This window comes from Vanacampus margaritifer, chromosome 6, assembly GCF_051991255.1.
Source record: "Vanacampus margaritifer isolate UIUO_Vmar chromosome 6, RoL_Vmar_1.0, whole genome shotgun sequence".
Taxonomy (NCBI): domain Eukaryota; kingdom Metazoa; phylum Chordata; class Actinopteri; order Syngnathiformes; family Syngnathidae; genus Vanacampus; species Vanacampus margaritifer.
The window spans coordinates 17,197,480-17,211,774 of record NC_135437.1 but is presented as its reverse complement, the minus strand read 5'-3'; the positions used below and the strand labels follow the sequence as shown (position 1 = coordinate 17,211,774).

The following is a 14,295-nucleotide window of genomic DNA, read 5'->3' as shown; positions in this document are numbered from 1 at the left end:
TCCCCGTTCCTCTCCCCCTCCCTCCCATCACAGCTGGATCTAGTTCCTCTCTTCAGCACCTCTCAGCGCAGTGAGAGAGGGAGACTGGAGGGAGGGAGCACAAGTGGAGGCGAGCACTGTCGCTGCATCCTTCAAAAAGAAGAAAAAACAACAACAAGCCCAAGGAGAGCTCGTCCCTATACGTCCTCCCTCTCCTCCGCGTCCTTTTCGCCTCTCTCTTTCTGGCCATTGTCCGAGCCTTGCGTGTAGGATGAGCTCCAGCCTGCTGGAAAATCCGGTGCAGGCGATCTTGTACCTGCGGGAGCTCACCACAATCGTGCAGAACCAGCAAAGTCTCATCCAGACGCAGCGCTCCCGCATCGAGGAGCTGGACCGGCGGGTGGATGAGCTCATCGGGGAGAACAGGCACCTGCGAGATGTCCGCGTGCAACAGCATCAGCATCCCTACCCCGCGTACCCGCATCACCTCCTCCACCATCACCATCAGCTTCACCCCGAGGCGGGCTGCCTCCATCACCTCCACCTCGCTCAGGACCCCCAAACCAAGAGCTCCGCGGCGAGCCCCGCGCCGGAGCCAGCGGCCACACCGGAACAAGAAGTCGACGGGGCCGCGGTGGTCCAGCCTCCTTCCGCGGAGCCTCTGGACCCGGGGGACATGCAGCTGGTTCCGGCCGAGCCGACCACGGATTCGCCGGTCGAGAGTGATCCCGAGAACGGCGGGAGTAGCAGCGGCTGCCGTTCCTTGGTTCCGATGACCCCGACTACCCTGTGTCGGTCACTGGCCCTCGCCAAGACATCCGAGTGAGTTCAGACAAACAGCCAAAATTGTCCAGAAATGCATTAGGAAACTACTATTGTGCTCTGTTGCTATATCATTGCTCCACATTCCGGCAAGATTATCCCTAATTTTCTCCTTCGTTGGTTTTATTATTATTGAGAGTTGCTCAGTTGAAAAAAATACGCTTTTAATGTGTGCGTGTGACCGCGCGCGTGAGAGAGCGAGAGAAAGAGAGAGAGAGAGAGAGAGAGAGATTATTTAAAAGCGAAACTGGACCATTACATAACAAACAGCTGTGTGTGTGTGTGTGTGTGTGTGTGTGTGTGTGTGTGTGCGTATGTGTTCGCGCGTGTGACATGCATACGCGTGTAATGTAGCCTATTTGTGGTAAAGCATGTGTGTGTGTAGTCGCATGTGCCGTTGTGTGTAATGCATTTGTGTGTGTGTGTGATGCACATATGCGTGCATAATGCACATGTGCTGCATTCATGTGTGTGTTTGTAATAAATACATGTACGTTTGCGTGTGCAATGCATGCATGCATGAGCGTGTGTAGGTTATATGTGTGTGACGCATGCTTCCTTACTTACATGTGAGTGAGTGTGTGGGGGCAGCCCGGCGAGTGATGTGATGCGGTGCATCCACGTTGCCGCTTCTGCTGTTAATGAATGTGCGGCTTGTTCACGTCTCATGGGGCAACCGACGGGCCTCTGATGTTTTCCTGTTAGATGGGATGCACGTGCACCACGTGAACGCGCACAGCCCCTTTGCACCCCCTCATAGTATACCACTGATCATCTAATGAGAGAAAGACACTCTTTTTTTTGAGCATTTTATGTTTGGTAAAAGTCCAGCCCGCGGGCCCTTTGCAGCACCCCATCCATATTTCATCACACTGATTAAATATACTAAAAATATTGGACACAGCCTGCATCGCTATTAAAAAAATGGTGGCTTGGGGCGTAAGCATTTAAGATGTGGGAGTAAAAAAAAAAAGCCCAGTAGGCCTACAGTATAGAATTATTGTAAATAAATATTTAAAAAAAAAAGATGAAGCTTGAAACTAAAAAGTTTTCAAGTTTATCCAAATTTACCTAAATTTCAGAGCCAAAATGTCATTGCACTTCTTTTTTCCACCTCCATTATGAATAGATTTCGTAGATTAGGACATGAAGAAAAAAATGCATACTGTACCAAAAATAGTATTCTTGAGACACGTGGAGCAGCAATCGCTCCAGTAAACAACAGCCATTTATATGAATATTACGTCACAAGTCAAAATGGTGGTCTAATGCTGCATTCGAGGACAAGAGGAAGGTGGGAAATCGGACTTTTCTGACTTCAAACCAGGAAGTATGCACGGGAACGCCCCTCTAAACTCGGAGACCTAACTGACTGCATTAACCAGAACAACAATTTATCGTAATCAGCCTCATGATCATCTTTGTTGTTTGCATTTGCCTCAAATGCTTTGAGGTCACAAGTGGGACAATCCGAGTGGGATCAATCCGACTTCCCACCTTCCTCGAATGCGGCGGTAACTCGGTTGTGCAATGGACTTTGGATCGTTTGGCACATCGCTTAAAAATAATAGTTTCTTTTCAACTCTTCCCCAGTTGGACTCTTTCACAACACTGCAGTACAATATAAAATGTAATTCATAAACAAAAAAAAAAGGCCAAACCACACAGTTCGATCATTAATAATTCAATACAGTATAGCATTTACAGTATATGACATAAAACCAGTTGTCTACTCTAATATACTGTATATCTATGGCAACAGTGGCGCAACCTGGAAATATGTGTGGCGGTATCTGTTGATTACACCACAGTCGGCACTGTTTACTTCCTGGCGCTGTGACCAATTGTGGCCAATTCTGTAACTAACAGACTTTGACTGCACAAAGGGCATTTTCAGTGACCGGACACTATTTTTTGTCCGTTAAATTGAGGTTCCACTGTACCCAAATTGGTTTTGTATGGAGCTTTTTACTTGATATGCAAAAACAAAAATAGTAACAACAATCTCTACATAATGCCTCAGTGAACAAAGATAACGCGGTTTGAGAAGCAAAAGTGTTTTCCACCACTTTCTGCTCGTGTCAAGGGACGATTTGTGAACACGTCACATTAAGGATCCTCGTGGAAACGCGGGGCTTTAAAGATTGTCAGCTTACTACCGATTGCTCTTGTTTTGGTTTTGAGTGTGGAGATCTGCTGAGCGCTTCAAGCAGAAGATTATGATGCTGAGCAACCTGAAATCGGTAAAGCTTTATCACTCTCTGAAGCATCCGCTGAATAGAGCTTTTGTTGGTGCCGAGTTCCCGTTCAACCCTCGAGGTAGACTTTCCCTTACTGTGCACAAACGCCTGCTCTGTAATATTTTTGAATGATAGAGACATGGTTGGCTAGATGGACGGATGAATAGATAGATAGATGGATGGATAGCCACCTAGCTAGCTAGCTAGCTAGCTATTCAGACAGCTAGCCAGCTTGATAGATAGATACTTTGTAATTACATTCCAAGTTGGAGTGCAATTAGTCAATGTTGATCCATAGCTCATGTAAGCTTGTGTGCGCTCAATGTGTATCTTGGAGACGGAAGGGAGTTGGAAGTGTTTGTTTTTAAATCTTCTAAATGTAAGATGACAGCATGGCAGCATTGAATCCCCCAACAGCATTGATTACATCACACTTTTTTCTTTTTTTGGTTTAAATCTCTGCCTTGCACTCGTAGGTGCCAGCCATTCACTTTCTTCAATTACATCTGTCAATAAAATGTCAAGTAGACACTGACGCTCATACAACGCTTGAAAGAGATATTTCCAGTATGTGGGCTTTTTCTTTTATAGTGTCAAAAGAGTATTTCTCAGTCAACTATGGCTATACAACAAAAATAACAACAACAACAATATAGTAATATATAAAAAAAAGCACTACTACTACTACTACTACTACTAACACCAATCTATTACTCCTACTACTACTTGTGGACATTTCAACTACTACTTCTACTACTCTACTAGTACAACTAAACAACATATTACGGCTACCCCTACTTCGACTGCTATTGTAGTCTACTACTCCTACCACTACTTTACTATTACTCTACTACCACTACTTCAACGACGATAACTACTACTACTACTACTAATAATAATAATAATAATTAACAATAATACTATATTTATGATTACTAATATAACTAGTTGTCTACTGCTCCTCTTCCTCCTCCGCCTGCAGTCTATGACTCCTACCTCTCCTCTACTTTTACTACGCCACTTTATTACTACTCGTCAGCTCCTCCTACATCCCACACTACCACTTCTACTACTTTGCTACTACTACTTCAACTTATCACTAATACTGGTCTATCAATCCTCCTCCTCCTCCTACTAATCTACTACTCCAATTGCTACTAGTTTACTACTCGTCCTGCTATGTACTATTACCATTCAACTAGTACTAATTGACAACCTGCTACTCCTTCTCTTTCTACCACTCATCTACTACTCCTACCACTCTTCTATTACTGTATTACTCTACTACTATTAGTTTTACTACCACTATTATACAACAACCTACTACTACTACAATGACTGCTACTTCCACTACTCCTACCTACCGCTCCTCTTTTACTAAACTACTACTACTACAAATAGTCTACTACTCCCAGTACTGATAATCTATTGTCCTTATACTAGTACTGCTAGTTTGCTGCTGCTACTACTACTACTGGGGTCAACGTGGCTCAGTGGTAGAATGGTGGTCATAACAAACACTATTTGTCCTACTACTCCTACTACTAATCCTCTTCTACCAGTACTTATCGCTAGTACTACAACAAGTACTTCTACTACCGCTGCTATATTTACACTTCTATCATTAGGCTCTTGATACTATTACTATTAACTCATTCACTGCCATTGACGGCTATGCACGTCAGAAATTCATTTGAACTATTTCTATTATATTAAAAATGTTTCCCCGCTTTTATTAACAAGAGTATGAAAACCTAGACATTTTGTTTATTGTACATTTAGAACAGATATAACATTTGTGATTTATCGTGAGTTAACTAGTGAAGTCATGCGATTAATTACAATGAAAAATTTTAATCTCCTGACGAGATGATTATTAAAAATTAGGGGCATCAGGCGATTACATTTTTTAAATTTTAATTAATCACATTACTTCAATAGTTAATCTCAATTAATCACACATTTTATATCTGTTCTAAATGTACAATAACAAAATTCTAGGTCTTTATACCCTTGTTAACAAAAGTAGAAAAAAAAACATGTTAAACTAATAGAAATAGTTCAAATGATTTTTTGACGTTTAGAACCATCAATGGCAGTGAATGAGTTCATCTTCAACTCCTCTGCTACTACTACTACGATTTTCAAATGACCTTTCACAGGACTCAAAAATCACTCTTGCAGCTACATTTTGCAGCCAAAACATTACAAACATCTATCAATGTGCTGTTTTGCAAACTCCAACCTCAGTATATGTTGACTCATGAATACCTCTCCGTCAAAACGAGACTGGTCATGAATATTTATTATGATGACGTTTTGTGTTGGATGATGTGGCTCGGGTGTATCTAATGAAGCGGCCTGTTGGCCTCACACACTCGCTGCACGCGTCTATCAGTGTGTCTCCATCTAAATGACACGTGGGCTGGTGTGTAATCTTTTTTTGGCTGCGCGTATTTTGCATTGTTGCCAGTGTTGCCGGTGCACGTGTATGCACCCTGTTTTTTTTTTTTTTTTTTGCAGGGTAGCAAGAGGTTCAGAGAAAGGATTCTCTCCCTCTCTTTCCAGCTGAGCCTACCCTATCTGGCCCACTTAGCCCGTGGAGCGAACGGTAATCAGCCATTCTCAGGAGGGGGGGGAGCGAGAAATAGAAGATGCACGCTCAGTAACGCTCTTTGATGGAGGCCCCTTCGGAGGAGGTTTGCGGAAGGAGCTTGAGGCTGACTTTGGAGTGGACCAGCTCAGGTGCAGGGAAGGGAAGAAAAGGAAGGGGCGCGATCCATTTTAAAGGGAGCTGTCTTCCTGCTTTATCTGTCCTGAGCAAACAATCCACGCCAAGGGACCGAGGGACACCCCGTCAAAATGTACTGGCGTCATCCTGAGCGCGAGTTGCATGCGAGCCTCCTGGCAAGCGACCGACGACTGAACATACTGCGCTTGAAGTGGCGATGCAAAAGAGCAAGGCCGTGTAGGCATGACGGCAACGCTGGCCGACAGCAGAAGGCGTGTACTCTTAAAATATTCACCTGCTCTATTTGTACGCCGCCTCGGATGCGGATGGCCGTTAGGTGGAAGGCCGTGTACAAACGAATGGATGGCAGACAAAAAAATGGGCAACAATTGAGCTCTCATTCTACGATTTGCTTTTCCAATTACAGTGACATCTCTGTGGTAGATCTGTTAAGGGACGCCACTCAATTTCTCTCATGGGAAATCACGGAAATGGGCTGAGTGGTGAACTGATGGTTAGCTCCGGCGTGTGAATGTACAGTATGTTTGTCTATATGCGCTCTGTGATTGGTTGGCTACCAGTCCATGGTGCGCTCAATCCCAAAATCAGCTGGAATATGCTTGCGGTTAAATACTGTTAAAAAAAATGGAATGGATGGAGAAAATCTGGTTCTAATCTTGTTTGGTATTGTTTGGAAGGCTTTCTCATCGCATTACACAGTTGAGTGACTTAAATAAAAAGTCTAACTGTGTAGCATTGGTTTTTAAATGCAGGTGAGGCTTGAGAGATTTTTTCAAAACCTGTACAGCACTTTGGTTTCAACTTCTGTTGTCTTTTAAACATGCTATATAAATCGCATTACCCCATCTGTGTCACGACTTAGACCTGAGTTCACCCAATCTAGAGTCTTTCCGTCACGAGTCGCACCAGCCAGGTAAGGTTGTCAAAATATCGATACCTTTCAAAGTATCGATGCTAACATGTCGTATCCGGATACGGTATCACTTTCGATATATTGTAGCTTTCCCACAGCGTTAGCCGCACACATTCCACTAGCAGCGCAGCCTCCCGCAGCCAGGAGAGCGCGCAGGAGGGCTAAACCAGCCAGTCTTGGTGGACAAGAAAAAGCAAAATGCCTTTTGTTATTAGCCATTAGCCGGCTACCTCGGTTAGCTTTATGCTCAGTGACTGTTGTTTTGTTGTTCGCCATTAGCCGCGGGCTCACGGTTAGCTTAGTGTACTGTCATTCATAGAATAAAGTGCACTTTCTAAATTATTTTATGTCCGAATAGATATTTGAACTTTTCAGTTTTAGCCTTTAAAAAAAAGGTGCAGCGGAGTGCAACTGCAGCATTTCATGTTCATTTTTACGGATTTTTTTTTTTTTCCCGTGTAGTTTACTACCTCAAAATATAGTTCTGATTACTTATATAGTTAACCTCCTTATTTTTTTCCTTGTTGATGTTTCCTGTGTGTTTTTACCTCAGACAACCAAAAATGTTGTCATTGTGGCATTTTTTTTACATGGCGTTTTCTTTCATTTGTGTTAATTGCATGTGAAAAAGTGATTGTATTTTTTATTTTCTGATTATTCATAACTTTATTTAATTGATTATTTATTGGCGGTTATGTTAATAAAATATTTTTCTATGCATTTTAAAAGTATTTGTCCTTTTTTTTTAATCTCCACGGTATCAAAAATGGTATTGAGTAGTTTCCTGGGTATCGATATTGAGTTTGAAATTTTAGTATCGTGATAACCCTAGCACCCTAGCATGCGTCTTGTATGTAATAGAAAACACCCTCGGTCCATCGGAACAGCAAGCGAGACGCAATGCTGTCTGCCAAATTCCCAAATACAGTAAACTAGATTTGTCCTGGCACGAAAACGAGGACGTGGCAGTTTTTACTCCAAGTGCACGTGCACCTGTCTACGAAAAGAGCTCATTCTATCACGCCGACTTCCTCAGCAGCAGGAAGTGACATTTCCTATACGAGTACATTTAAGATCCCTCCTGCCTTTGTAGCTGTCTCCTCTTGATTAGACGAGTCATTTACGCTCCGAGAACGGGCCCCTGGGGGGGGCGGGGGCTTTGTAAACCTCTGAAAACAATTGTTTCATCTCAAAATAGATTTTTTTAAATCTCTGTCTTTCTTTGTGGTGCTGCTCCAAGATACATGACAATTAAAAAGAAAGGTGAGTTAAGCGCACTGTCGAGTTATCTTAATCAACCAAGCTAATTAACGTCAGTCAGCTCGATTAACCCGTGTGCTACCAATAATCAGATCAATGGAATTACAGCTTGTGGTTAAACTTCGGATTGCCACATGACTAATAATCATACTTGTGTTTTTCCACTTAAGGTTGGCAGGTTAATCAAACGCAAAAAACAAACTAAACAACAAATTAGCATTTAGTCATTGTTTACAAATCCATCTTGAAGGTCTCTCTCCTCGCATTTTGCCTCATCTAGATGGTTTTAGAACTTGTATAAATAATGGTGGAGTAGTGGTTAGCATGTTTGCCTCACAGTTCTGAGGTCCCAGATCCGATTCTTGGTTCAGGCCTTCATGTGTGGCGTGTTCACGTTCTCCAGGTATGCCGGCTTTCTCACACTTCCAAAAACATGCCAGTTTGGGTCATTGTCAGGGTTGGGAGGGTTACTTTTAAAATGTAATCCGTTACAGTTATAAGTTACCTGCTAAAAAATGTAGTTAGTCACGTAATCCAAGTACCATGATATTAAAGTAATGTAACTGTATTACTTTTGGATTACTCCAATATTAAGTATGCTCATGAAGACAAAATCAAAATAAATATCACCACAATATATATTCTATACAATGTGCCCCTGCTATTTGCGGGTGATAGAGACCCGGGCAGCCTACAAATAGTAAAAATCCTTATGTAATTAAAAAGCATGTAGGCTATTGATTGATTGATTGAAGGCCATATGCTGTTTTCGAACTGTCACTGAAAGCAACCACACCTCACAGTTTGATAGATAGATAGATAGATAGATAGATAGATAGATAGATAGATAGATAGATAGATAGATAGATAGATAGATAGATAGATAGATAGATAGATAGATGGATAGATACATAGATAGATAGATACATAGATAGATACATAGATAGATCGATGATGATGCGTGACATCAAACTTTCTCTCCGAGTAAGTTTCAGTGAATACCGGTCGCCATTTCCTCCTCCCGTCCGTGAAACTTTTTCAAACTGCCCGCGTGTGTGGAGGACACGACTAGTCAGTTCGTCCGTTCCCACCTCCCCGACATGTAGCAACGGTCCCACGCACGCTCTCTCGCTCTGTCCCTCTCTCTCTCTCTCTTTCGCCCTCTCTCTCATCGTAGAAATTGTAATCCCTCGAAGTAATACCCATTTTTAATAAATGTACCTGTAATCTGATTACATGTTTTTTCCTGTAACTGTAATTGAATACAGTTGGGAAAAAAATTGTAATCTGATTACGTAACGGCGGTACATGTATTCCGTTACTCCCCAAGCCTGGTCATTGTCTACTTAAATTGTCCATACGTGTGTATGTAAGTGTGAATGACTGTTTGGCGACCAGTCCAGGGGCGATCCCCACCTTTCAAATCACGCGCCACCCCCGAACAAGGCGAGCACTGTAGGAAATGGACTGATGTCTGTGTAGTTTCCTTCTGGATGTGGAAGTTATGGAGGAAAGGAATCTTTTTATAGCTGCGACTGTCAGTGTGAGTCCTGGCATTGACTCTGACTGCCTGTCACTGTGACTTTGCGTCACATACAATATGCTGAGTGCAGGTCAGGAGACGCCTTTGCAGCGCAGTCAAACAAGAATGCGTGTATTGCGGAGAAAGCCCATCTCTGAAAAGCAGACCTTTACAGTACACTTAATGCTGGGAGACGTACAGCATCCCTCAGGTGAGACAATCCATCAAAAGTATTTATGGGGGTGTTTCTATTCTTGAGGGCAGTGAAGCATGTACAAATATTTTATTACTCTAATTAAGAAGATTTTTCAGATGCTTGTAGTTTACTTGAGTATTTATATTTCTGTAAACAGACGGCTGTATTGGGAAGTGGATTATTGTGGAATCATCCTGACAACTGCAGTTGTTGCCAGGGTAACAATAGAGAATAATAAAGACACTTCTGGACAAAACTTTCTTTCATTGATCTGGTTGTATTTTGATAACAAGCTTGTGTGTAAGGCAATCCGAAATGGAGCATTTTCCCAAACAGTTTCTGCTTGGTTACTTCATAGGGTTGGAGAATGAATGTTACTTCTTAAAGGGGAAGTTAAACTTAAACATTTCTTGACAATATGTTATAGGTGACCTCATTAGTCTAAACATGACATTCTTATTAATGTTACATTTTTGGAATATGAGTTATGAAGCATTTTGCCACTTGCTGTCGACTAAAGATGACATTAATGTTGATCAGGCAATGACCAATCACAGCTCAGCTGTTTTCCGAAGCTGAGCTGTGATTGGTTGTTACCTGAGACCTGAGCTGCATATGTCATCTTTAGTCGACAGCAAGTGGCAAAATGGCCGCCCCCTGAGATGGATAAAAACAACTGCTTAGCTAATATTCCACTAACACAATATTAACTACAATACTATATTTAGACTAGTGGAGCTGCATAGAACATATTACTGTCAAAAGGTTTTTGGGGGGTTGACTTCCCTTTTAAGGAATATGCAAAAGTATCCGGCATCGATCTTCTTTTTGTAGTTTTGCCAGACCAATGTCAGACAAATGTTTTCCTGTATTGAATATGTAACTAAAACTACAAAGGAAATCATGGCTCTCTTCATATTAGCTTATGAAGTAGCCTATGTACAAAGTTAGCAAAACAGGCTAATGATCCAGAACTTTCCATCATGTGATACCACTGTCCGACCTTGATTTCTTTTATTTACTTTTTTGACATATCCTGCCGTCTATACTTTTTAATCTTTACTTTTAGAAGCCCCTGCTTCTACTTTTACTAAAGCATTTTTTTTTTACACAAGTATCTGTACTTCAGTTGAGTGTGAGTACTTTTGCCTCCTATCTTTCCAGTACACTTAATGCTTACTACCGCATCTCAAAGGTGAGGCAATCTTTCAAAAGTATTTATGAGGTTGCCTCCAGCCCAGATATTGTAACTCAAATATGAATGAAAGTGTTGGGAAATAGCTGCAAGTGACCATCTGTCACACTGATTCGGGAACACGGCTAAATCACAGCGATGAGTGATGCGTCGCGGGTATCAACATCTGGACGCTGGTATCAACGCACTGTAAGCAGTCGCAGCCCGGAATTGACCCACATAGGGTATTTACTAAGGGATCAGTGCCAAATAATCCCGAGGAGTTTAATGAAAGTCTCTTTTTCCAGAACTTTTGGTGCGAGCTGGTTGGCAGGATGCTGGCAAAAACAAACACACAAACAAAAAAAATTCTTGTTTCCTCTTTGGTTCGCAGAAGCGAAAATGTGCTGCATCAGTTCTGCTGCCCGGCTCCGGAGCATCCTGAGGCTGACGCAAGCGGCGCCTCCAGGTAAGGTGCACCAATTGTATGTGAGATACAAAAAACTTTTTTTTACATGCATGCATGTATTTCGGGGAAGTAAATTTTTTTATTTTTATGGTTGGCTCGTACAGAGAGACCTGCACAAATGATTGAAAAGGTTGTAATATGCATGCCAGGCCAGTAGTTGGTGATCGTAAAGAAACAGCAACTGCTTTTTTGATCTAGTGTTTGAATACTATAAATGATGCTGCAGAAATCAAATCACATATTTATCACATGGCTTATGTGTGGTTAGCACATGAGCTAGGGGATTCAAATCCGGGCTCCAGCCTTCATGTGGAAGGTTTGTGTGTTCTCCCCGTGATTGCGGGGGTTTCCTCCGGGTACTGTGCCCCCCCCCCCCCCCCCCCCCCACACACACAGATTCCGAAAACAAGCTTCTATTGTCTTAAAGTTAGAGTATGTCGTCTTGAAACTGCTAGCAAGATCTAAATGTAGCCTAACTTCACTCCTTAGTCCTCCCCTCGCGTCCCTGCCCAAAGAAACCCCCCTAGTTCACTATTATGTGTTGACACCAAGGCGAGCTACATTGCTAGCATGACTTTTGATGGGAGTACGTACTGCTAAAAAATGAAATGTTACCGGTTTGATGTATTATTATTATTATTTTTAATGCATACAATCAATTAAAAGCATAAGAGAGGGGATCAGTTTACCTGATGAGCAGCCGTCAGTGCCTCAAACATCACCATTATATTCCATGCCGATTTCTGGTGACGAGTTTTGGGTGCACTCGGTCTCTCATCCAAAATCTATTGGGATAAGCAAGCAAAATAGCGGTCATATAAAATCTAAGAGTCCCTGTCGGCCATGACTGGAGCCACCGTCAGGTCTAAAAATTTGACTTTGACTCACATCTGTATTACGCAGATAAGCGCAGGAGCTACGTTAGCCTGGAGGGCAAGAAAGGCTTGGACTGGAACACTAACAGATGAAACTCCTCCATTGTCGTCCTTTGTTTACACGCTTCTATTCTTCGCCTTCGTTGAAATTAATGCTAATGCTAACGCAATAAATGGAATGATCTCTTGGCCTTTTGTCTCCTTGCTTGTAAACGGGCAACCGTCAGAAGTCATTGCAAGGCGCCAACATGGCCGTTACGGAAGGTTTATTATCGTACCAAATGACATTTTGGTCTGTGTGCAGCTGGCCACATATTATGGTGTGTGTTTGTTGTGTGTGTGCACTTGTGGTCACAGATGCAGCCACATTAAACGCTTTGTAACAAATAGCCATCAGGGCCTCGAGGTTATTGAGCACGCAGGCCTTAGTCAATACTGTCAATACGTCATCGCCCCTAGCAACCCGGCGATGACATATAGTGACGGGGGGGGGGGGGGGGGGGGGGGGGACAAGAAAACGAGCCATGCCGCCTTCTGCTTGCCACGTGGGCAGTTGCGGGTTTTATAGCACAGCGATGAGTTGATGTGTGTATTTGAGTGCTGTTTGTGTATGTGTGTGTGGGGGCGTGAGTACGCTTTCCCTTTATTTTCATTATCTTCAGATAGCAAATTGGATTTACAAGCGGCAGCAAAAATATGCAATAACATATCAAAATGAGGAAATAGCATCATAATCCCAGCTGGAGTGAATTAGCTCTGACACTCACATTTTCATAGCAAATCCTCAAAAATAAACATTTATATGTTTATCATTAGGTGGCATGGAAAAGCACCGTAATTTGCCCTCGCTTATCCATCTAGGATACCTGCTTCCAATTATTTGGCTAAATGAGTGATGTGATTTCTTTGAGGTGTCTACCTCAAGACTCAACAATTTTCTGATTCAAATCGTTTTTTGTTAAACAATTCATTTCATGTGCTAAAGGCACAGTGAACGGGAATCACAGATACACAGGATCAGAAGTCAAATTTCCTCCTGATCAAATCCAGATTGCACATTTGGCAGCGACTGAAATTGTACATTGAATATCCCATTGAATGTGTTCAGAGGCTTATACTGTATCAGCATTCAATCTCAACTGATCAGCTTGCAATTTGCGGAGCTTATGAGGGATCTTATTACATTCTGCAGCCTTATGTCGGGTGAGAAATTCGTCACTTTTTGTTTTTTTAGATAATACCATCCATCTCATGACAAACATTTATGATTTGGGGGTCTCCTTCTGGTGTTTCTCTCCTTTCTCTGTTGAGATGACCGCACTGTCACACACACACACATAGCGGCGAAAATGTGCTCAATCGACCACAATGATGAGAAACAGACATTTAACGTTAACGTGGTATCACGTGACACTGCAATGTGTTTAACCATAACGTGACTCATTCACTCCAGTACAAGTAATCACCCTTCCTCCCCCGCTAAGGTCATGTATGTAAGTGCATTATGTACGTGCAGTACAGGACTAGACTGTACGGTATATAATTGGGATGGACTTAAATTCGATTTTTTTTTTTTTAACGGACATATGTGTCAAATCATGTAGATGAGGTTAAAAAAAATTGTGTTTGAGTGAAATATGTCAAAATTAATATTGATATTATTGCAGGATTATTTATGATTCATGTATTTATAATTAATTAGTTTATTTTAATTATTTTTTTTATACAATCCACAATGTGATAAATAAAAATAGGGTTTTAAATTATAAATAAATAATACATTTTATTATAAAGATTTAAATAATAAATAAGAATTATTATAATAAAAAAATACGTTATTTATAATTATATATATTATAATTGTTGACCAATTATTTCACAATATAAACATTAATGTAATATTGTTGAATGTACGAAATTGTAAGAAAATTGTATTGTGAATTGTGTTGTCAATTGATTAACTACATCTTTAATAACATGAATAAAATAAGCACATTTTTTACATAAATAAGTAATTCATTAATAATTAATAAATCAAGTATCAACTAGATTGTCTATAATTAATTTAATATAATAAACCTTTTTTTCATAAA

The 14,295-nt window shown here is 41.4% G+C and overlaps 1 protein-coding gene across 2 annotated transcripts in view; it reads left to right on the top strand.

Moving 5' to 3' along the window:
- Nucleotides 1-51: 51 nt before the first annotated feature.
- Nucleotides 52-14,295, top strand: part of iqsec3b (IQ motif and Sec7 domain ArfGEF 3b) — a 49,388-nt gene continuing 35,144 nt past the window's right edge. For both annotated transcript variants that reach the window (XM_077568617.1, XM_077568618.1), the window contains exons 1-2: nt 52-801; nt 11,253-11,327. In XM_077568617.1, coding sequence (XP_077424743.1) covers nt 251-801; nt 11,253-11,327 — 626 coding nt within the window. In that variant the 5' untranslated portion in view covers nt 52-250. The remainder of the gene's footprint in view (nt 802-11,252; nt 11,328-14,295) is intronic.